This window comes from Eretmochelys imbricata, chromosome 11 (assembly GCF_965152235.1).
Source record: "Eretmochelys imbricata isolate rEreImb1 chromosome 11, rEreImb1.hap1, whole genome shotgun sequence".
Lineage (NCBI taxonomy): Eukaryota > Metazoa > Chordata > Testudines > Cheloniidae > Eretmochelys > Eretmochelys imbricata.
In genome coordinates, this window is record NC_135582.1 from 59526259 (window position 1) to 59549934 (window position 23676).

General features: G+C 43.4%; 1 protein-coding gene across 2 annotated transcripts in view; it reads right to left on the minus strand.

The window, feature by feature from the left end:
* TRAK2 (trafficking kinesin protein 2) overlaps positions 1–23676 on the minus strand; it is an 81924-nt gene that overhangs the window by 19189 nt on the left and 39059 nt on the right. For both annotated transcript variants that reach the window (XM_077829577.1, XM_077829576.1), the window contains 3 exons: positions 6558–6634; positions 5605–5721; positions 2978–3187 (listed from right to left, as the gene is read on the minus strand). In XM_077829577.1, the coding sequence (XP_077685703.1) occupies positions 2978–3187; positions 5605–5721; positions 6558–6634 (404 nt within the window). The remainder of the gene's footprint in view (positions 1–2977; positions 3188–5604; positions 5722–6557; positions 6635–23676) is intronic.

The following is a 23676-nucleotide window of genomic DNA, read 5'->3' on the forward strand; positions in this document are numbered from 1 at the left end:
CTGTGCTAGAGCATCGCAGCTAGGGTTACCACATTTCAAGTTCCCAAACAGAGGACACTGCCAGGGATGGGGGTGGGGGAACTGGAGGGGGAGGCATGTACTGAGAGGGAGTATTTGGGGGGTGCTGGAAGGGTGTGTGTACCGGGATGGGGTATTTGGGGGGGGTGTTGGAAGGAGTACCTGTGGCCTCGCACTCGAGGTCATGGGCAATGTTGCACTACCTGTCATGGTGGCAGGTGCAGGCCAGGGATGCAGTGTCAGCCAGCGCCTCCCTGAAGGCCTCTTCCCCTCCCCAGGGCAGGGAGCCAGGGTCTGGCCTTGTCACCCCTCCCAGCAGGGCTCTGAGACCTCATGGAGGGGCAGGCAGAGAGGCACTTAGTGGCTCTACTTACCTGGTGGGCTGGGCTGGGCGGGATCCAGCAGCTGTGGATGTAGGGTGCAGAGACTGTTTTCCCAGACATTTCCTCTGATTTGAAAAATCTGCCCAGACAGAGGGCTTGTCTATACTTCAGTGGTAAGTCGACCTAAGTTACGCTACTCCAGTTACGTGAATAACGTAACTGGAGTTGACGTAGCTTAGGTCGACTTGTCATGGTGTCTACACCACGCTGCATCGATGGGAGATGCTCTGCCGTCAACCTCCCTTACTCTTCTTGGAGCAGTGGATTACCAGAGTTGACTGGAGAGTGCTTTAAAATTGATTTAGCGGGTCGACACCCACTGCATTGATTACAGCTGCACCGATCTACTGTTAAGTGCAGACCGGGTCGGAGGATAAAAAAAGAGGTCATGTCTAGGAAAACCTGGAGGTATTGTAACCCTAATCATAGCTAAAATCCCAGATGTTTCTGTCTTCACTAGGCATGCTTCCACATAGACAAGAGCAGGACTTTTCCTTGCAACTGCAGCTTCCCCCAGCCTAGGGCTGTGACTCTCTCATCAATCTACCCATGTCTGCTAGAATGGAACAGGGCTTGGGAATGTACCAAAACCCTACTCTTAAAAAAAGAGAAATGTGGCAGATTCCAACACACAGTTGGCTCACAGCACTGGCACACCCAGCAGGCCTGAGGGGCAGGGTGAGAGGAGAGGACAGCATGACCAACAAGTCTGCAAACTGAATACTGCTTCCAGAGGACGACACCTGGAAGGCCAAACCTGCTGACCCATGAGAAGAAAGCTCCCCAAAAGTCAAGCTGGAAAACCCTATGCCCTCGGATTTTTACTGGTGATGTGGGCACCACTGTCTGGGCTGCTGCCAGACACTGAGGTGCACACCTTGGAAATGGCAAGCTACCCATAACACTTATACTGCAGGGAGCGAGAGCAACAATCAGGAAGAGAATGCCCTAGCAGTGCGGGTGGAATACAAATCACTCTCTCACAAACAACAAAAGGCTCTTCTTCTGTTTCCTCCAATTGTTAGTCAAGCAAAGTAGTCTGGGAAAAGGCGGTGGCAAGAGGCAGGGGACAAGGTGGCTAGAGGAAAGGAGAAGACTTTTCTCCCCTCTTTCCTCCACCATGGTGCTTACAGCACGGGACCAAGATTTCAGTTCCAAAATACATGCAACTTCAGCCCCGTACTGACACAGGACTTCTTAAAAGGATTTAATATTTTAAATGGAGGGGTTGGGTCAACTTGGAATTTTAAAAATCATGCTATGTACTGCCAAAGATATGATGTTGGTTTAAATCCTGTAAATGTTCTTTGACTCCCTAAGCTATTCAAAGAATCACAGGGACTCCATCTGCCAAAGTCCAGTAGTTTGACAAGGACTTTTAAAATTTGAGACATTCCACAGGAAGGGAATCCCAGACAGCAGAAGAGACTGCTTTAAAGGAGGTGGGATTGAGTTAATTTTGGTTTCATGATTCAGCATTTCTAATGCGACTAATTTACAGGAGAGCAATAGGTTTCTATGGCACAGAGCTAATTTTAAATCTGAAATTAATGACAACTTTCATAATAAGTTGAGAGGTTTGTAGATAATATTGGTGATTGACAAGGGCTTAAGTACATGAAGGGGAAGTCATATAAAGGAGAAAAATAAGGCCTGCAAGAAGACCCAGTTCCCACACGCCCCAGGCCTTAAATTCTGTGACCTGACTAGGTTTTCGGGTGCAAAAGCCCAAGCCTGTTGGGAACTACAGCCCTAGGGGTAAAACAAGATCCTTTGCTCACGCCAGTGATAATGGAGCACACCAAAACAAAAGTATATAACCCTTAACTGAGCATCACAAACCTAAGCAATTCCATGATCCTATTCCTGAACCCCCATCCTCTAGTTCTACTAACCCCAAGTTCATTATATTTTTTCTTAAAAATTGGGCTTTGATCCTGCAAAAATTGTATACGTGTGCAAAAAATTAAGGATAAGAGTATTCCCATTTAAGTGAATGGGATCACTCATGTGCATAAAGTGAAACACGTGCACAAATCTGTGCATTACTGGGGCTTCAAACTGTAATTTCCTGATCTAGAATACAGACTGACAAACAGTAACTACATAGTCAGATGTCAGCTCAACGGTATTACCAGAAGAACAAACCATCACACAATATTGAATCATACAAATCAGCAAGTCCTGCAGGCCAATGTCATTTGGGTGGGTAGTTAAAGGTGAACCTGTATTATATCACATACCACAGGGAATTTGGGAACAGTTGGATGTAGCAACCTTGCACACTGGCAGAGATGACCTGTGCCTGCCAATAGTGGGGGGAGGGGGGGAAGGAAGAGGGGGAGTGAGGGCATCTGGCTTCTGCCGTGTTACTGAGCATTGTCTCTGCACACTGTATATTACAGAACTTTAAAGACAACTAAGTGTAAAGTGCCAAGTGTGAAGAATGCAGACCTGGGGTGGGATGGTGTATTTACAGTCCTCAGGTACAGAAATCACTCCAGTGAGCATGGAAGCTGGATTTTTATAACACTGTCCTGCAACTTTACATGGCACATACTAAAAATGAAGTGTACCTTTGATCGGAGAGCCAGGTTTTCCTCCTCCAGTTCCCTGAGTTTGTCCTGCAAGACATCCAGCTGCAAAAGACCATGCGACAGGCTGAAGGAGTCATTGAACCGAAGTGGTGTAGAGCAGCTGGAGTCTGTCTCACTTTCCTCAGAAGCAATTGAAACAATACGAAGCAACTCATCTTTCTTCGACAGTTCATGCTGCAGCTGGTTAACCTATGTTTAAAAAGATAATTTGTTTACAAAAAATATACCTAACTTTGTAAAGTATTATATTATGTAGCTTCTGAATTCTTGGTACAAAACTTGGTCCAGTTTAAACTGAGGTAAAAACAACCCCAAATATTATGACAAGATTTTTATTTATTTTTATGCTCGAAATTCAGGTTTTGTCTAGCTTTGAAGACTATGCTGCTATAGAGGTAGTGAAATTATGATGTCATAAGAGACCGGAACTAAGAATTTATGTATGAAAAGCCAGGGGAACATAACTATAATGAACTCCAATATGATGAAAGCCAGAAGCTGGAGCCTTGCTGGGGAGCCCGGAATGGGTTCCAGGTTCTGGCCTGGCCTGTGGGGCCTCAGGGTGAAGAGGAGAGATAGGAGACCAGGCCCGTCCACTTTCAAAAAAAGTGGGAGGGCCATGGCCCTTTGGCCCCCCGGCCTCCCCTGTTCCACCGCCCCTCGGTCATATCTTTGAAGTTAGGTGTGTGCAACCTCGCACTTCCAAGTTTGGGTACAAATACCTGACGTGAATACACAAACTAAGTCTTTGAACATACATATGGTCAGTTGTGAGCACATATTTGGTATCTGTATACTGATCTGTGCTTGCAGTTGTGCCCATTTCACTGAAAAATCTGGCCCTGGGATGCACTGGTCACATCAACAAGGGGAAAATGTTTTTGATACAGTTTATAATCCTTTGCATGACCCAACAACCTCTTAGTGCCAACTATCAGTGGACACAGGGGGTACACAGGATTTTACAGAGATCCCATGGGTGAGGTATATGCATAATAGCTCACCAAAAGATGGCAAGTGAGATCTCTACGGAGACCCAGTAGTCCATCGGTCATCATAATCATTAAAATACATATATGAATAGATAATATTTGAGGAGTTATGTATCTATACTGAAAATTATGTTCTTAAGGTTTCAGAGTTAAGGCAGGTTACCAGGAGGTGACACAGTTTGGACATGTTCCTTTCAGGTTGGAGCTTACAGACACTTATCTACCTGTCTGGTCACATATGCCTCACAATGCAGGTCTATTTTTATACTGAGCCACAGGCAGGAGAAAAGATTGCAAAATCTTTGAGAGGAAATTCACAGGAGAAAACAAAACAGCAAGGGGTGTCCTGTTTATGACTAAAGACAGGAAATTGTTAGGGTTGAATCTGCGGGTATGAAGAAACACACAGAATCCACCACCAGGGATGCAAGCTAACAGCGTCTTTGTCTTATGAAAGGATGGTCACAGTCAGCCTGTCTGTAAATGCTGCAAGGATTCTGGGTGAGCAATATTCCACAAGATATGGGAGTATCTTGTTAACTAAGTCGAGGCTCTAGAATGTGAGTAACTATTTTGTTTTATAAGTGGGCTTGGCGGGATCAATTTTTATTTGTAACTTAAGCGTTGACTGATGATTTCAGCGCACCCAGATGAACCAAGAAAAATATTTCCCATTGATGATGATCAAAAGGTACAGACAGGCAAAGAAAGAAAATGCTGCTTCAGAACTTATTAGGGTTTGATTTAAGGCTATTTGCCTTGTATATTTTGACATATACTATCAAACGATGAACTGTAGAGCAACACGGGGGCCTGCCAGGCCTAGACGCAAATGCCGGTGCTGCCGATGGCCAGTGGAGTTGGGGAGCTGGCCGCAGGGAGGCACAAACAAGGCCTCTTCACACTAAGGGCTGGTGGCAGCAAGGTGCCTCACAGCCCTGGGTATCCCTGGTAAGTGTCATACTTTGGTAACAATTTCATCCTTCATTAGTTCCTCTGTTGAGATGGCAGCACGTGAGACGGATTTGAGCAACGGTGGAAAAAAAAGGTAACACGAGACTGAATAAACAAGGAAAGAAAGATGTGCTTGTGTTTAAAGCATAAGATGGAGGCAGAATCTGGAAGAGATTCCAGGTCTCATGCTACAGACTTCTTCTGCGATCCTGAGCAAGTCACTTCATCTCTTTGGCTGTTTCGCCATCTGTAAAATGGGAATAATACTTCCTACTTCACAAGGGTGTAGGAAACTGAACTCATTGTTTATAAACATACACTGAGTTTCTTCGATTCAGAAATAATAAGATCAGAGGGGACCATTATGATCAGCTCAACTTCCTTGAAAACTATTCTAAGTGTGATGTATTATATTTACAAAACCAACATATCACATTCCCCTTAATGACCACTGTACTGAATTTTCATAGTTGGATATTGGAATGATGCACTTGACTGGAATACTTCAGTTTAGGTAAATATGTTTTTTGTTTGTTTTTTTAAGGATCCCCCTATGGCTGTAGAGTAAATGCAAATACCTGCCTCTACACAGTAAAAAAACAAAAACAAAAACCCTTTACCCTACATATCCCTCATCTCTCTGTTTTAAAAATCACTCACTTGGTCAAAGGCTTGTCCCAGTTGTTCTTCTAGCACTTCATTTTGTTCTGTCAGGGCATGGTTCCGCTTCAGAAGGGCTTGTCCAATCCGAGCTGCTAGCTCCAGGTCCCGATCCCGCTGCTCACAAATACCAGGAAAAAAAATCTTTATTTTTGATCAGGCTATATTTAAATTCAACCTAAATTTAAATTCAGCCTAATTAATTTAATATGCTTCTGCCTCATTCACAAAGGCCAAATAATATAGGGTGTGCCCCCAACTCATTTCAAACTGCACTGACAGTGAACTACTGCAGCAATACATGCCAGTGCAGTGTTTCTCAAACTTTAACCATTCGGGATCTAGAATACACACTGGTTTCTTGACATGACTCATCTATTCCCACAATCCTTTGCAACATCAGAGAACTGGGGCACAGTAAAAAAAAAATCAATTTTGGGTGCTGGAATTTTTTATTGTGGTCCTGGGTAGTTTGATGTGGGAACTTTACAGTCAGTCACTATTGAGGCATCATTTTAAAGAGCTGTAAGCACCAGCTCCACAGTCTTTGAAGCACAGCTTCCCTTAGAGTAGAGCATACTTCTGGGAATGGGAGAGGTATGAAGGGGACAGAGTAGAGGTAGCAGAAAGAAGAGAAGGGAAGGAGCAAGTTGCTACCTTCCTCCTCATCATCATCGGCTCCCACTAGGTTTGCACGATTTTGCTAAGTTATTTTGTTTCTCAGCTGGTGCAGTTCACTGGGCGCTCTCATGCCCCATGCCCCGCTGTTTGACGTGTCCTGTGCTATTGTGTCTAACAGCTGAAAGGCAAGAGGCATTTCCTTTTCTCCCTCTAAGTGACAACGGATGCTCATTGGAGAAACAATGCAGACAGGTGGGTGAAGGAAAGCTTGTATCCAAATGTACGGTTAGTTCACTACAAATTAATACAACAGTAAGTGGAGATAACTGTACCTCAGCTAAAAGATGTGTGACCATGTCAATGTCATTGTAGGTTTTCGTCATCTGCTCCACTCTGTCTGTGCCGAGAACTGAAAACCAAACCCAGAAACATTCACTGCAGTAGTTTATATACAAGAAGAATACAAGTGGGGGTAGATCTAAAACTTGCATTGATTACCTAACCAGTATGCAACACAGGGATCTTTGAGAGGATTAACAAGCAGGCTAAGAATATTTAGCTTAGGAAGCACTGGAAAGTTTGAGGAAACCCATTTGAGGCAACACATATGAAGCTTGATCCAGGGAGGTGCAATTCCCAGTTAAGTCAGCTGGAGTTGAGGGAGTTCTGCCAGAACCTCTCAGAATTTGGTCCTTACTGAGGTAAGTGGGGGAAAGTCAATTTTCTGGATGAAGCCAAATTATTGAATTATCTGGTTTGCACTGCAGTTGATTGTGGGAGGGGGCAGTCTTGCACACCCCATATGGCTGAGAATGTCTGTGGGCTTTACCCTTGAAACACAAAGAAATCAAGGTGACTGTGTGGTAGTTACAAGCAGGAAGACAGACAAGCCTTAGGGCACGAAGATTGCTGGGACTAATTCATGCAAGTCCCATAATGCATGTGTTTACAAGATCAAGCCCTAAGGTTACATGGGATAAGAGGAAAACACGCATCATTTGCACCTCCAGATTGTCTACTAGTGCAAACTCATTGGAATGGTAACCATTTCTTCTTTGGAAAGCTAATGTCTTAATGAGCTTTTAGATGTTGTTGAAAACTATTACAAATAATAAGTATTACTGAGAAGTGAAACTGCACTTTCAAAATACTTTAAGCACAGGGTTGAGTCAGGAAGAACTTCTAAAGACTAAGGAGGAATCAATGATAACGAGGATCAAAACAGAACATCAAAAACATGAAGTACCAGCATCTGCTATCTCCTGTCCTTACAAGAAAAATATGAAAATGGAAAAGAAACCTGAATTACCTTGTGCAAATTTCTGAGATCCAGCCAAAGAGGAGGGGGGAAGTTCACCAAGAGCTAGGATAGCAGAAAATGAAAGACAGAAAAAAGGGCAAGAGAGAGGAAGAGAGCAAAAGAATTAGAATTTAAGAAAACAGATGAGTGTGAATTTGTTTTTCAGTTACTATTGTTAATGCATGCATTTTATAAATAAAATCATAACTCCACACTTCTAAAAACCTTCCAAAGGATCCTACAGCTCTTTACAAACAGTAATGAATTACGTTTTTAAAGTATCAGCTTATGTGATACAACCACCAACAGGGGAACTATGCCCTGCACTCGGAGGGGTTGGGTATAGGTGGTGGCTTCAACTCACCAGAGCTTTTCCATTTATAGCTTTCATGATCCGAAGTCATGAAGTCACAAAACAATTAAAGTAGCAATAAAAGTTTAATAGAGCCATGAAACTTTTCCATCAGACATATGTTTCTGTGAACCTGTGCTGAAACTACTCCTTGCAAATGGTATTTTTTTTTCTATTAGCAGTCATATCCCCTTTCCTCAAGGAAGTTGGCCATTGCTTGATTTGATTATGTAAGGGGCTTTAAACTAATATTTTTTTAATAAATCAAAATATACACATATAGAATATAGACTATGTCCATTCTGGGCCTCATACTTAATTGTGACACAGGGTTGGAGTAAAGCAGATCTGGTATTCAGTCTGGAAGGAGTAATTATGCAGTGAGTTACAAAAGAGAGGAGAAAAGGAAAGAATAGCAAAGAGAAGAACAAAGTTGCACTGAATTGTTTTCTAAAACGCTTTCCTAAAAAGTGAAACAAACCAACCCCGTAAATCAAACATTTTTCACCCAAGTAGCTCAGCAGGCATTTACCCCTGGCCCCTACTGCTCTTTCAGTTTCTATTACATGTATACGCTTGTGTGTGTGTGTGTTCATTCTAGTCTTAGTTCTCTCAATACTGGATATATAGCGTATGTATCTTCCTGTGATCTTATTATGTGCTTTATTCCTCCTTGCTTGTCTCCTTATACCTCCACGACTTCTAGTTCAAATATAACTAGGCTTCCACAAGCATGTCAGCTAGCATGAGTTATGTTTTCGAAGTTATACATTTCTTTATTTATGTACAGAGTTATTTACATACTGTGACAGGGTTGGGCCAGATGGCTACAGGAGAGTAATAGAAGGCAGATATATTAGCCCCAGGTGAAGTAGGTCCCTTTTCCCTGGGTAAGGTAACAGGGAAGGTTCCAGAACAATCAGGAACCTTCTGGAAACAATTAAGACAGGTTGATTAGAACACCTGCAGCCAATCAAGAAGCTGCTAGAATCAATTAAGACAGGCTAATCAGGGCACCTGGGTTAAAAAGGAGCTCACTTCAGTTTTTGGTGCGCGTGTGAGGAGTTGGGAGCAAGAGGCACTAGGAGCTGAGAGTGAGAACGCGGACTGTTGGAGGACTGAGGTGTACAAGCATTATCAGACACCAGGAGGTCTCTATGGGGAGGATAAAGAAGGTGTTGGGAGGAAGCCATGGGGAAGCAGCCCAGGGAGTTGTAGCTGTTGCACAGCTGTTCCAGGAGGCACTCTAGACAGCTGCATTCCACAGGGCCCTGGGCTGGAACCTGGAGTAGAGGGCGGGCCCGGGTTCCTCCCAAATCCTCCCAACTCCTAGTCAGACACAGGAGGAGTCAACCAGGACTGTGTCTTCAGAAAAACGGCCAAGCTAAGGGCTGCCGTGAAGCTCCAAGGCGAGCAAATCCGCCAGTAAGTGCAAGACCCACCAAGGTAGAGCAGGAACTTTGTCACAATACATACTTATGGATTGAACAATGCATAGATCATTGTTTCCAATGATCCTATGATCATATGAAATACACAAGTGCTCCTATGCTTCCGATGTATGTACACACACAAAAAAAACATCTAGTCTGCAACCCACCATGTACATTACACACGACAAATCACTAGGAATCATTAAGATACAATAATGTCTGTAGCACATCCCTGTACAAGGGACCCCCCACAAAAAACAACCCCCAACAGGAAAACAGGGAAAAGACAATTTGCAGCCCAAAGACATTTTTCTTTTCACTGACACACTATACCTGCTTAGGACACATCATGCCAGGCATATTTTCAAAGGCAAGTTCAGAGAAAAGCAGAGCTCTCATTTAACCTCTCTTGTTTAAAAGCCTTTAAAGTACCTTTGACAAAAATATTAGCTAATTATTCACTTCCTGACAGAAATTATTAATAATTTGCTGCAGTCAGTACTTTTATTCTGTTTTGTATTGGTTTTTTGGGAACTCTGAACTTATTGCTCTGTAAATTACAAATTGTGTTTCTGCGCAAGACAGAATCAGAAAAGCTTCCTTATCAAATGACAAATATTCACCATCTTCTTAGCAAGATATGCATTCAACAGGTGGGATTTGCTCTACCACTTTAACAAGAGTTGCTCGTATTTACTGAAAGGAGAAGAGACTCCAAAGCAGGGGTAAGTAAATAGGCAGACTGCGGGCCAAATCCAGACCGCCAGATGCTTTTGAACGGACCACAAAAATCTTTTTATTTACTTATTATTATTATTTTCTCTGGAGTCTGGACCTTGACTATATCTTGACCAAGAAATTTGGACCTTGCCAAAAAATAACTGACGATCCCTGCTCCAAAGCCTCATTTTGCTCACTAGTCTCGATGATTCATGTGCCCACCCACACACAAGCTTCAGCCATTGCAGGTGAAAGAGCATAAGCAGCTCCGTTTTGGTAGATGTTCCTACTATACTTCATTTTAATCAGATCTGGTCAGTGTCCTAATCAGTACTCACCCTTCTTAGTGAAGGTTTACATTCAGTACATGGTTGCTATATCCAGGCCATTTTGGGATTTCCATCCTGCCCACAAATACAGATTACCCTGGTAACTGATAATTTATGGAGAGAGAATGGCTTTGGTGCTTTGCTCCACATTCTCAATATTTCCAGACAGTTTAGGACCATGATCACATAGTTTGCTGCACTTTCCACTCTCTCTCACACACTCACCTTGCATAGCGAATGCTGTAAGCAACTCTTCATTTTGATTAGTGTCCTTGTAATCGAGTGCCATATTGCTGTCTCCATTCACATATACAAAGTAGATGTGAAAAAAGATGCTTTGTAGCAGAGGATTACTAAACTGGCATCTCCTGTTGCAGCAGAGAGTCCTCTTGCAGCTCACTGAAAAGCACTCCTCAGTATGTACTCAGTGGTTTATTAGAGAAACATGCTTTCAGGCAGCAGGGGCCATAAAAAGGAGGAGCTTAACAGCAATAATCTAGGGTTTTCCCTAGATTAGGGTGTAACGCTATACAGACATTGGGAATTGGCCTGCATTATGTGCTTCAGAAGCTTTATCAATCACATTTTCTTTCCTACAAGCACAAGACAAAAGCTTTAACCGCAAACTTATCAGAAATGAGCTGGTATAGAATTATGGAAATCAAACATAGCAAATGCTTAGCTATTATGTAGCAGGGCGCTCTACACTTCAAAGATGTACTCATACTTTGCTTTCATAATATACATGCAACAAAACACCCCTCAAGGATAGGATGATTGTAATCTCTCTCTCGTCCTCAGTCTGCTCGAACATACAGAAGAGACAAGGTGGGTGAGGTAATATCTTTTATTGGACCAACATACAGAAAGCAATATATGTTTGCATTTCAGTGTGCTTGATTCTTTCCCACTGATATGTGACTAGACAAGGTATAGTTGGCTTCTACTAGGAATCACTTTGCACTGGATGAGTTGATTAAACTAGATGGAATAATCCAAAGGGATAGGTTCAATGTAAAGACCATCATTCCTCCTTTAATCTCCTTCAGACTCATCTCTTCTGATTTATGTCCAGACACAGATATTTATGTCCTAATGGTAATCAGTCTGAGCTCCAGTATTCCCCGATGCATTAAGTTTTAGAATTCTGCCCAGTATACAATACCTTGTCTCAGACTTATCTGTGATGTTCACAGTGGACAAGGTATTACATTTACATATGGCTTGTCTGCACTGTAATGAGTTCTACAAGGGTGTGATTTCTAATGCACAATAACGTGTTGTGATTCAGGGAGGAGTTCCTCGGCCGGGGAAGAAGGCGATTTAGTAGGATCTGGGCAAGGATCTTCCCAGTGATGGAGAGGAGGGCAATACCTCTGTAGTTCCTGCACAAAGATTTGTACCCTTTCTTGAATATTGAAACAATGCTGGCGTTCTTAAAGTCAGGTGGAATTTCTTCACAGGTCCAGATTTTGTCAAGGAGTTGGCAAAGTTTATGCTAGAGCCTTGTTCCACCAACTTTAAAAACCTCAGCTGGGATGCCATCTGGGCCTGGTGCCTTGTGATTTTTTTGTCTGGGTGATGGCATGCTGACTTCCTCAGAAGGTGGCGGATCAGCAAGGTGTTCCATTGTCGAGTGTTGTGGAACAGACTCTATGGTGTCTTCAGAGATCGTGGATTCGCTGTTTAGTAGGCTCTCAAAGCATTGTTTAATGGCCGCATTATCCTTGAGAAGGATGGAGCCGTTCTGGGAACGTAAAGGGGTTGAGTGTTTGGCCCATATACAGCTTCTCATGTCATCCTAGTCTACGAAACCCTGAATCTCAGCGGCCTTCTTTTGCCACCACTCAGTTTGGATGTCACTTAGCCTCCTTTGACTTTGAGCAGGTGATAAGCCTCATGTTTTCATTGGTTAGAGGAATCATTTTGCCAGTCACAGAATGCAGTTCTTTTCTATTGAATTAATGCTAGGATTTCCTTGTTGTTTTCGCCAAACCAGTCTTGGTGCAAATGGGTGGAATATCTTATAGTTTCAGCACATGCACTGTGAATGGTGTTTTTAAGTTGATCCCAGTGCTTTTGAACGTCAGTGACATCATCAGGCAAGTTAGAGAGTTTCTCAGACAGGTGTTGCTGGAACATTTCGCAGCTGGCTTGGTCCTGAAGTGCTTTCACATTGTACTGCTTTCACTTAGTCTTTGGGTGTTTGTGGTGTGGTGGAGCGAGCTGCAGGTACATGACTAACCTTACTAATCGATGGTTTGTTCAATAGTGATCTGTACCTCTCGTGGCTCGTGTTATATAGACATCAGCGTAATCTTGAGCTCTGACTATAACCTAGTCAAGGAGATGCCAGTGTTTGGACCAAGGATATTTCCAGGTGGTCTTAAATTTGTTACTCTGCCTAAAGATGGTATTTGTGATGAACAGATCATGCTCCACAGATTTGGTGAGGAAGAGAATACCATTGGGGTTTACATTTCCTACTCCTTTGTGTATTGTGCTGCTCCAGAGTTGGGAGTCCTGTCCGACTCTGGCATTGAAATCTCCCAGGAGGATGAGTTTGTCTGCCTTACATGTGGCTGTGAGGACCATATCAAGAGTGCTATAAACCTGCTCCTTGTCGTCTTCCTCATCAAATGTTGGGGTGTATGCACTGATGATCGTGGCATATTGGTTATTGCTGAGCTTGAGCCAAAGAGTCATGAGATGCTCGTTGATCCCCATGGGAATCTCCAAAAGCTGAATGGCAATCTCATTTTTGATGGCAAAGCCAATCCCGTGAATGCATCTCTCTTCAGGTGGCTTTCCTTTCCAAAAGAACGTGTAGCCACCTCCATTCTCTTTTAGTTGGCCCTCAGGCATTGTCTCACTAAGAGCTGCAATGTCAACGTTGAGTCTTGCCAATTCTCTGGCAATTATGGCAGTTCTTCTTTCTGGGCATTCAATGTGCTGAGAGTCCATAAGGGTGCAGACATTCCAGGTGGCGAAATTCATTGTCTTATATCTTTTGTTTTGGCTACGGAGTTGAGTGATCCCACTGGATGCGGCCATCCAGTTGGAAGAGTGTTAGCCTATGTTTGGGGTACCTTTTCTATCCCCCTCCCCATTTGGGGTGAGCAGAAGGGATCTTAAAAAAGGTCCACTCATTCATAGCTACTGCTACCGAAAGGCACTTCTGTCTCATCCAAGCACAAGATGACCGTCACACGGCTGCCGCCTGCGTACAGATTTGTGATTAAAGACTCCCAGAGATCACTGCTTCTGTCGTCAGGGCTTTGTGCGGGTGAGAGGCCTTTGGCAGAGGCCTGCACATGAAATCTTTTAACGTGGGGAAACCGGTGCACAGACAGTGTGTGACCACACGAGACTTGGCAGGAGGAAAACCCTGGCCCAGTGGCAAGGAGATCCAAGACAACTAGGGGCCTCCCTCCTGCTGCAGCCCTCATCTGCCTTTTAGCTGCAGAGTATTAAAAGTGCCTGATCCACCGTTGGGGGTCTTGTGAAGTTTGGACGATTAGCCAGGAGCCTGGCCTGAGACCTTCTTGCCAAGGGGGATCCCACTAGGAGTACGAAAGCTCCGGACTATGCCGCTCTGAGGGTCTTAAGCCAGTGTGGCTTCAGGCCATCCTGATGCACAACTGATATGATCTTCGTGGGCACAACAGATTCAGGAGAAGTACAGAGAGCAACACCAGGAACTGTTCATGGCATTCATCAAGCTAACCAAGGCCTCTGACTCTATCAATAGTGATGCCCTATGAAAGGTGTTGTGTACGTTTGCCTGCACACAGAAATACATTTCCATCATCAGACTACTCAATGATGAGTTGACTGCCATTATTCTGTGCAACGGCTCAGAGACCGAACCATTCATCATTCGCACTGGTGTCAAGCAGGGCTGTCATTGCTCCAACACTCTGTTAGGGGGCTTATTCCTTCACCCACTTACTTCCCTGGTCCTTCTTGCATGAGCAGAAAGCAACAATACCCGAAGTCCAAAGGTGCAAACAATTCGATGTTTATTGGGGTGAACTTCCAGCAAGCATGATTCCAGTTTCCTTCCTTAGTGTCCCCCTTCCCAGCTCTGACACCACAGAGGCTTACCTGTGTCCCTGTTCCCATTTCCCCATTTCCCCACCCCCATTCCCTGTTCCCATTTCCCCCTTTAGCAAAACATGATTCCAATTTCCCCACCCTCACCCCCATTCCCTGTTCCCATTTCCCCCACACCTCCACCCACTTCCTGATTGACTGCAGACTATATAGTAAAACTTGAGTTCTGCTTAGCTATACCTTAACCAATCATTTTCCTGAAATTTAACTAACCATTCCTAACATATTGTAACATGATTATGTAACCAATTATATCCCACCACCTTAATTAGTTTACACCCAGCAAAATTAATTATACAGCAGACCGAAACAATCACAGAACCAGACAGAGATTATACAGACAAACAATAGCAAAGTGGGAACTATAATGACAAAACAATACAGAAGTGAGGATTTCACATCCCAGCTATTGATAAGTGAGTTCTTGCCAGACAAGATGCTATCAAACTAAGTTTCCTTTTACATTTTCTAGGCACTTCCCTTTCTCTGGAGGCAATAGGCACTATCAGGACAGGATTGTATTCCTAACAGCCCAATAGCACCTTATTTCAATGTGACTAGTTTGGAATGTGAGGAGGTGACCTGTCACTTCCCAGCTTATGGCTGCCTCTGTTGCTTAGCTAAAGATCTTAGCCTAAGCACAGGGCCTCAGACCGTCACAGTAAGAGAAGGACCTTACACTGGCAGACAGTGATTTTGATTCTTTCTTTTATACCTCTAACTAGCCAAGTGATAAGAATATACCTAAATTCTTAGAGTATAGGCCTTTACAGACAGGCCTGAATATCTATATCCTAACACACTCTTCTCCATTTACCTTGCTGTGATCCCGATTCTCATCCATGAGTGCCTTTCTGATGGAATTGGGATTGAGCATCATATAGACCGTCAACTCCTCAATCTCCGACATTTCCAAACAAAAATCTAAGATCACGAGAATTGGAATCACTGACCTTCAGTATGCAGATGACTGCGTCATTCTCTCTTTCACACACACACACACAGGGTGACCTAAATCTTTTTGCAGATGCCTATCGCAGCCTGGGTCTCTCTCTCAACATTGGGAAAACCAAGGTACTCTACCAGCCCTCACCTGCACAAACTACTCTTTGTACTCCACTAATTACCATCAGCAGGACCATTTTCCATACCTTGGCAGCCACTTCTCCCAAACAGCCAGCATTGACACAGAAATTGAATACAGGATCCACTGTGCCAGCACATCCTTTGGAAGACTACTTAGCTGAGTCTTCAACGACAGAGATCTGCAAACGGGCACGAAGATCCTGGCTTACAAGGCAGTGGTTATCCTCACCCTTCTCTATGGGTGAGAGACCTGGGTAACCTACAGATGACATCTCAAGTGGCTGGGGTGGTTCCAGCAGCGCTGCCTCAGGAGGATTCTCAGGATCAGCAGGGAAGACCGACGCACTAACATCAGCGTTCTCTCTGCAGCCAACATGAGCAGTATAGAGGCACAGGTCATGAAACACCAACTCTGCTGGACTGGCCACTATGTACAGTGGTGCCACACCATACACCAAGCCACAGCTCACTTTGAAGAGAACAGATGTACTCATGGGACAGAGAAGCTACAAAGGAGATGTCCCACCTGTCACTTCTGTGGGAAAATCTGCAGGGCACATATTGGGCTCCTCAGCCACTTAAAAACCTGCCAATGAACCTCCATGGCAGACATCATCCTTGCATTGAGGGATAGCTGAAGAAGAACGTGTTGCACATTAATTTGTCCTGTAGACCCAGCTGGTGCACACTAAAGATTCCTTAGTGTGCTCTAAGATAGTTTATAGCATTAACATGTAGTTAGTATGCATCAGCTGTGTCTACACAGACTAATTCAAGTGCAACACATTAGTGTGCTTTAGACAACACATCCTTGTGAAACTCATTACCCCAATATGTAGACACGCCCATAGCGTTAAATGTCCAGTGTTTAAATCAGTATTTATACAATGATACTAGGTTCTAAACTACTGTTAGTGTATTGGGCCCAATATACTTTAGAACTGTTATTTTTACAGGAACAAAAGTAATACTGACTTGAAGATGGTCTCAGAAGAACCATCTCAGCTTGCATACGGAAGCTCTTTTGAGGAGGTCTAGAAAAAGCTGAAAGCATATTGCAAAGATTGGCTTGTACTTTTTACTACACTGAGTAGGTCAGATTCTGCTCCCCGTACACTGATATAAATCTGGAATAATTTCATTAAGGTCAATTCAGTTACTCAGGATTTACACAAGTATAACAGATTAGAATATAAGAAAAGGAGTACTTGTGGCACCTTAGAGACTAACCAATTTATCTGAGCATAAGCTTTCGTGAGCTACAGCTCACTTCATCGGATGCATACTGTGGAAAGTACAGAAGATCTTTTTATACACACAAACCATGAAAAAATGGGTGTTTACCACTACAAAAGGTTTTCTCTCCCCCCACCCCACTCTCCTGCTGGTAATAGCTTATCTAAAGTGATCACTCTCCTTACAATGTGTATGATAACCAAGGTGGGCCATTTCCAGCACAAATCCTGGGTTTAACAAGAACGTCCGGGGGGGGAGGGGGGATAGGAAAAAACAAGGGGAAATAGCTTACCTTGCATAATGACTTAGGCTTGACTAGAGACTGTGAGTGGCTAAGTTAATTGTATCCAATTTGCAAATGAATTCCAATTCAACAGTCTCTCGCTGGAGTCTGGATTTGAAGTTTTTCTGTTGTAATATCGCAACTTTCATGTCTGTAATCGCGTGACCAGAGAGATTGAAGGGTTCTCCGACTGGTTTATGAATGTTATAATTCTTGACATCTGATTTGTGTCCATTTATTCTTTTACGTAGAGACTGTCCAGTTTGACCAATGTACATGGCAGAGGGGCATTGCTGGCACATGATGGCATATATCACATTGGTGGATGTGCAGGTGAACGAGCCTCTGATAGTGTGGCTGATGTTATTAGGCCCTGTGATGGTGTCCCCTGAATAGATATTTAGGCACAGTTGGCAATGGGCTTTGTTGCAAGGATAAGTTCCTGGGTTAGTGGTTCTGTTGTGTGGTATGTGGTTGCTGGTGAGTATTTGCTTCAGGTTGGGGGGCTGTCTGTAGGCAAGGACTGGCCTGTCTCCCAAGATTTGTGAAAGTGTTGGGTCATCCTTCAGGATAGGTTGTAGATCCTTAATAATGCGTTGGAGGGGTTTTAGTTGGGGGCTGAAGGTGACAGCTAGTGGCGTTCTGTTATTTTCTTTGTTAGGCCTGTCCTGTAGTAGGTGACTTCTGGGTACTCTTTTGGCTCTATTAATCTGTTTCTTCACTTCCACAGGTGGGTACTGTAGTTGTAAGAATGTTTGATAGAGATCTTGTAGGTGTTTGTCTCTGTCTGAGGGATTGGAGCAAATGCGGTCGTATTGCAGAGCTTGGCAGTAGACAATGGATCGTGTGGTGTGGTCAGGGTGAAAGCTGGAGGCATGTAGGTAGGAATAGCGGTCAGTAGGTTTCCAGTATAGGGTGGCACAGACACACCCCTGGAACCTCAACCTGGGATATTCTATCTACTACCAAAGATCCATAAACCTGGAAATCCTGGGCGCCCCATCATCTCAGGCATTGGCACCCTGATAGCAGGATTGTCTGGCTATGTAGACTGCCTCCTCAGGCCCTACGCTACCAGCACTCCCAGCTACCTTCGAGACACCACTGACTTCCTGAGGAAACTACAGTCCATCAGTGATCTTCCTGATAACACCATCCTGGCCACTATGGATGTGGAAGCCCTCTACACGAACATTCCACACCAAGATGGACCACTATCCCCGATAATGTCATGGCTAACCTGGTGGCTGAACTTTGTGACTTTGTCCTTACTCATAACTACTTTACATTTGGGGACAATGTATACCTTCAAATCAGCGGCACTGCTATGGGTACCCGCATGGCCCCACAGTATGCCAACATTTTTATGGCTGACTTAGAACAACGCTTCCTCAGTTCTCGTCCCCTAACGCCCCTACTCTACTTGCGCTATATTGATGACATCATCATCTGGACCCATGGAAAAGAAGCCCTTGAGGAACTCCACCATGATTTCAACAATTTCCATCCCACCATCAACCTCAGCCTGGTCCAGTCCACACAAGAGATCCACTTCCTGGACACTACAGTGCTAATAAACGATGGTCACATAAACACCACCCTATACCAGAAACCTACTGACCGCTATTCCTACCTACATGCCTCCAGCTTTCACCCTGACCACACCACACGATCCATCGTCTACAGCCAAGCTCTGCGATACAACCGCATTTGCTCCAACCCCTCAGACAGAGACAAACACCTACAAGATCTCTATCAAACATTCTTACAACTACAGTACCCACCTGCGGAAGTGAAGAAACAGATTGATAGAGCCAAAAGAGTTCCCAGAAGTCACCTACTACAGGACAGGCCTAACAAAGAAAATAACAGAACGCCACTAGCTGTCACCTTCAGCCCCCAACTAAAACCCCTCCAACGCATTATTAAGGATCTACAACCTATCCTGAAGGATGACCCAACACTTTCACAAATCTTGGGAGACAGGCCAGTCCTTGCCTACAGACAGCCCCCCAACCTGAAGCAAATACTCACCAGCAACCACATACCACACAACAGAACCACTAACCCAGGAACTTATCCTTGCAACAAAGCCCGTTGCCAACTGTGCCTAAATATCTATTCAGGGGACACCATCACAGGGCCTAATAACATCAGCCACACTATCAGAGGCTCGTTCACCTGCACATCCACCAATGTGATATATGCCATCATGTGCCAGCAATGCCCCTCTGCCATGTACATTGGTCAAACTGGACAGTCTCTACGTAAAAGAATAAATGGACACAAATCAGATGTCAAGAATTATAACATTCATAAACCAGTCGGAGAACCCTTCAATCTCTCTGGTCACGCGATTATAGACATGAAAGTTGCGATATTACAACTGAAAAACTTCAAATCCAGACTCCAGCGAGAGACTGTTGAATTGGAATTCATTTGCAAATTGGATACAATTAACTTAGGCTTGAATAGAGACTGGGAGTAGCTAAGTCATTATGCAAGGTAAGCTATTTCCCCTTGTTTTTTCGTACCCCGCCCCCCCCACCCAGACGTTCTTGTTAAACCTGGGATTTGTGCTGGAAATGGCCCACCTTGATTATCATACACATTGTAAGGAGAGTGATCACTTTAGATAAGCTATTACCAGCAGGAGAGTGGGGTGGGGGGGGAGAGAAAACCTTTTGTAGTGGTAAACACCCATTTTTTCATGGTTTGTGTGTATAAAAAGATCTTCTGTACTTTCCACAGTATGCATCCGATGAAGTGAGCTGTAGCTCACGAAAGCTTATGCTCAGATAAATTGGTTAGTCTCTAAGGTGACACAAGTACTCCTTTTCTTTTTGCAAATACAGACTAACACAGCTGTTACTCTGAAACCTGAGATTAGAATATAACTTTTGGCTTTATTAATGGCTGCACCTTTCCTGCTTTATTCTTTTCAGAACCCTATCTAAAATGTGCATTTGACTCTTTGATGTAACTAACACTCATTAGTAGTTCCTTCTTGTGTTTGTGTTATTGTGGAATTGTATGCAACTCCTCTGGGAGACTGACTAATGCAATCTCTGGGAAGGATTAGGAACTTCAAAGCACCAAAAATACAATACATATGAAGTAGATTTACTAGGAAATACTTGGGATAAGGAGAACACAAATGATCCACCTCAGAGTCTATCGTTTTAAAGCTGGCCTTGAGAAAAACCCATTCTCTATTAATTACCAGCTTCTGGAAACTCCAGACCAAAGATCCCTGAACTATATAAAGGATGGACTCAACTCTTCATGAGTGTGCTAGTTCTGAGATGAGGCTGTAATGCAGTGGTCTCCAACCTTTTTACACCCAAGATCATTTTTTGAATTTAAGGGCAACCCAGGATCTACCCTGCCCTTCCCCAAAACTCCGCCCTGCTCATTCCATCCCCTCCCCATCTGTAGGGGTTGGTATGTCTCTCAGAATCCACTGCCTGTTACTCTGAGCCAGTCTCTGCATCAAGAAAATGATAAAGTAAATAAATACAATTTGCAACTCTCCTTGAAAGTGTCCAGAGTTCAACAGGTGTGCCAGTCATTAATGACAGGATTACTTATTGTGTGTAATGGTTTTCTTTTTAATTCCTGTAGGGTGCCTAGTGACCACTGTAGGGACAAATCCTAACAATAAAAATATAGAAAAACATCCAGACTACATGGAACTCTAAATCCTAAAATGGAGTAGCTCTTCTTAATAACAATAATTCATCTTCCTTGGATGGAGTTTCACTGTATTTATTAAGGAATGCATTATTTTGAAAACTACAAGAGTATTTCTACAGTAACTCCAAAAATCTCTCTCCTGATCAGATTACATTTTTCCTTCTAGAAGGGATATTTTTCTTTGAATTTCCTTTTTTTAAGATTTCAGTAAAAATAGTACCCACTCTATTGCCTCGATTACAATCAGTTAATAGAACAATTAACTTTGAGGGGTTTTTGTTTTGTTTTAAAAGCCTTGCATCTTACTCTGAAGGCTACAAATTCAGTCTCTGATGGACTGCTCAAATGGCCTCGTGTGTGAGAACACTTTGATACCGAAAAACTGCACTTTCAGACACTGAAAACAAAAGTACCTCAGTAAAGATTGTAAAGTTGTTTTCAAATCTAAGTGAACTGTGTGGCCTCAATTTTTTCTGGGCTCAGAGCAAGAACACACCCTATTGATATACAGCAGTGTGCTTTAAGGTGATAGTAAAGCTTTCACTTTACTTATTTTTTAAATCTGCTTATCAGAAAACTAGGGCAATAAAACAGTCTAGTCAATATTTAAACATCTGACACATTTAGACAGAATTCTGAACTGAACCGTTGAGTCAGAGAACAAAATTCTGTTTAGATTGTGGGACATCATCTCAAGCCAAATTCAGATGATAATTCCCTTTTATTACTATACTCCCTAGGAGGAAACCCACAGACTAATGACAAAATCTTCTTAGTGCAGGCATGTACAAGGAAAATTTGTTTCACAGTGAATATTATATTATGTCCAAACACAATATTAACCCCTACTAAAAGCTACTTTCTTCCAGTTGCTGTATGAGAAGTCATTTGATTTCCCTATTTTCCTGGGGAAAATATGTACCTTGTGCCCCTACCAATTCATCAAAATACTCAAAGATTCTCCCACCCCCACATTCAATCCTTTTGGCAGCCTACTATGCCATTTCATTTTAAAAAATTCAAATTCAAACTCTTCAAGAATGCTCTATGACTGGGCCATTTTCTCCCTGAAAAATTGCCAGCTTTACTATCAGGATTGATGGGAACTAGGGCTGTCGATTAATTGCACTTAACTCACGTGATTAACGCAAAAAGTTAATCGCGATAAAAATATTAATCGCACTGTTAAACAATAGAATACCAATTGAAATTTATTAAATATTTTTGGATGTTTTTCTACATTTTCAAATATATTGATTTCTATTACAACACAGAATACAAAGTGTACAGTGCTCACTTTATATTATTTTTTATTACAAATATTTGCACTGTAAAATAAAATACTATTTTTCAATTCACCTCATGCAAGTACTGTAGCACAATCTCTTTATTGTGAAAGTGTAACTTACAAATGTAGATTTTTTTTTTTTTACATAACTGCACTCAAAAACAAAACAATGCAAAACTTTGGAGCCAACAAGTCCACTCAGTCCTAATTCTTGTTCAGCCAATCACTAAGACAAACAAGTTTGCTTACATTTATGGAAGATAATGCTGCCTGCTTCTTATTTACAATGTCACCTAAAAGCAAGAACAGGCATTCGCATGACACTTTTATAGCAGGCGTTGCAAAGTATTTACTTGCCACATATGCTAAATGTTCATGTGTCCCTTCATGCTTCAGCCACCATTCCAGAGGATGCGCTTCCATGCTGATGATGCTCGTTTTAAAAAAAAAGAAAAAGCATTCATTAAATTTGTGACTGAACTCCTTGGGGGGAACTTGTATGTCTCCTGCTCTGTTTTACCTGCATTCTGTCATATATTTCATTTTATAGCATTCTTGGATGATGACCCAGTGGATGTTCGTTTTAAGAACACTTTCACAGCAGATCTGACAAAACGCAAAGAAGGCACCAATGTGAGATTTCTAAAAATAGCTAGAGCACTTGACTCAAGGTTTAAGAATCTAAAGTGTTGCCCAAAATCTGAGAGGGACGAGGTGTGGAGCATGCTTTCAGAAATCTTAAAAGAGCAACACTCCAATGCGGGAACTACAGTACCTGAACCACCAAAAAAGAAAATCAACCTTCTGCTGGTGGCATCTGACTCAGATGATGAAAATGAATATGCGTCAGTCCACTCAGCTTTGGATTGTTATCGAGAACCCGTCATCAGCACAGATGCATGTCCTCTGGAATGGTGGTTGAAGCTTGAAGGGACATATGAATCTTTAGCACATCTGGCACGTAAATATCTTGCGACGCCAGCTACAACACTGCCATGCGAGTGTCTTTTTTCACTTTCAGGTGACATGGTAAACAAGAAGAGGGCAGCATTATCTCCTGCAAATTGTAACCAAACTTGTCTGAATGATTGGCTGAAGTAGGACTGAGTGGCTGTGAAGGCTCTAAAGCAGGGGTGGGCAAACTTTTTGGCCCGAGGGCCACATCTGGGTATGGAAATTGTATGGCGGGCCATGAATGCTCACAAAATCGGGGTTAGGGTGCAGGTGGGGGTGAGGGCTCTGGCTGGGGATGAGAGGTTTGGGTTGTAAGAGGGTGCTCCAGACTGGGACCGAGGGGTTCGGAGTGTGGGAGGGGGCTGGGGAAGGAGATCGGGGCACGGGAGGAGCACAGGGGTGCAGGCTCCAGGCGGCACTTAACTCAAGCAGCTCCCAGAAGCAGACACTTGTCTCCCCTCTGGCTCCTAGGTGGAGCCGCAGCCAGGCAGCTCTGCACGTGGACCCGTCCGCAGGTGCCGCCCATGCAGCTCCCATTGGCTGCAGTTCCTGGCCAATGGGAGCTGCAGGGGCGACACTTGGGGCGGGGGCAGTGTGCAGAACCCCCTGGCTGCTCCTATGGGTAGGAGCAGTAGGGGGATGTGACGCTGCTTCCGGG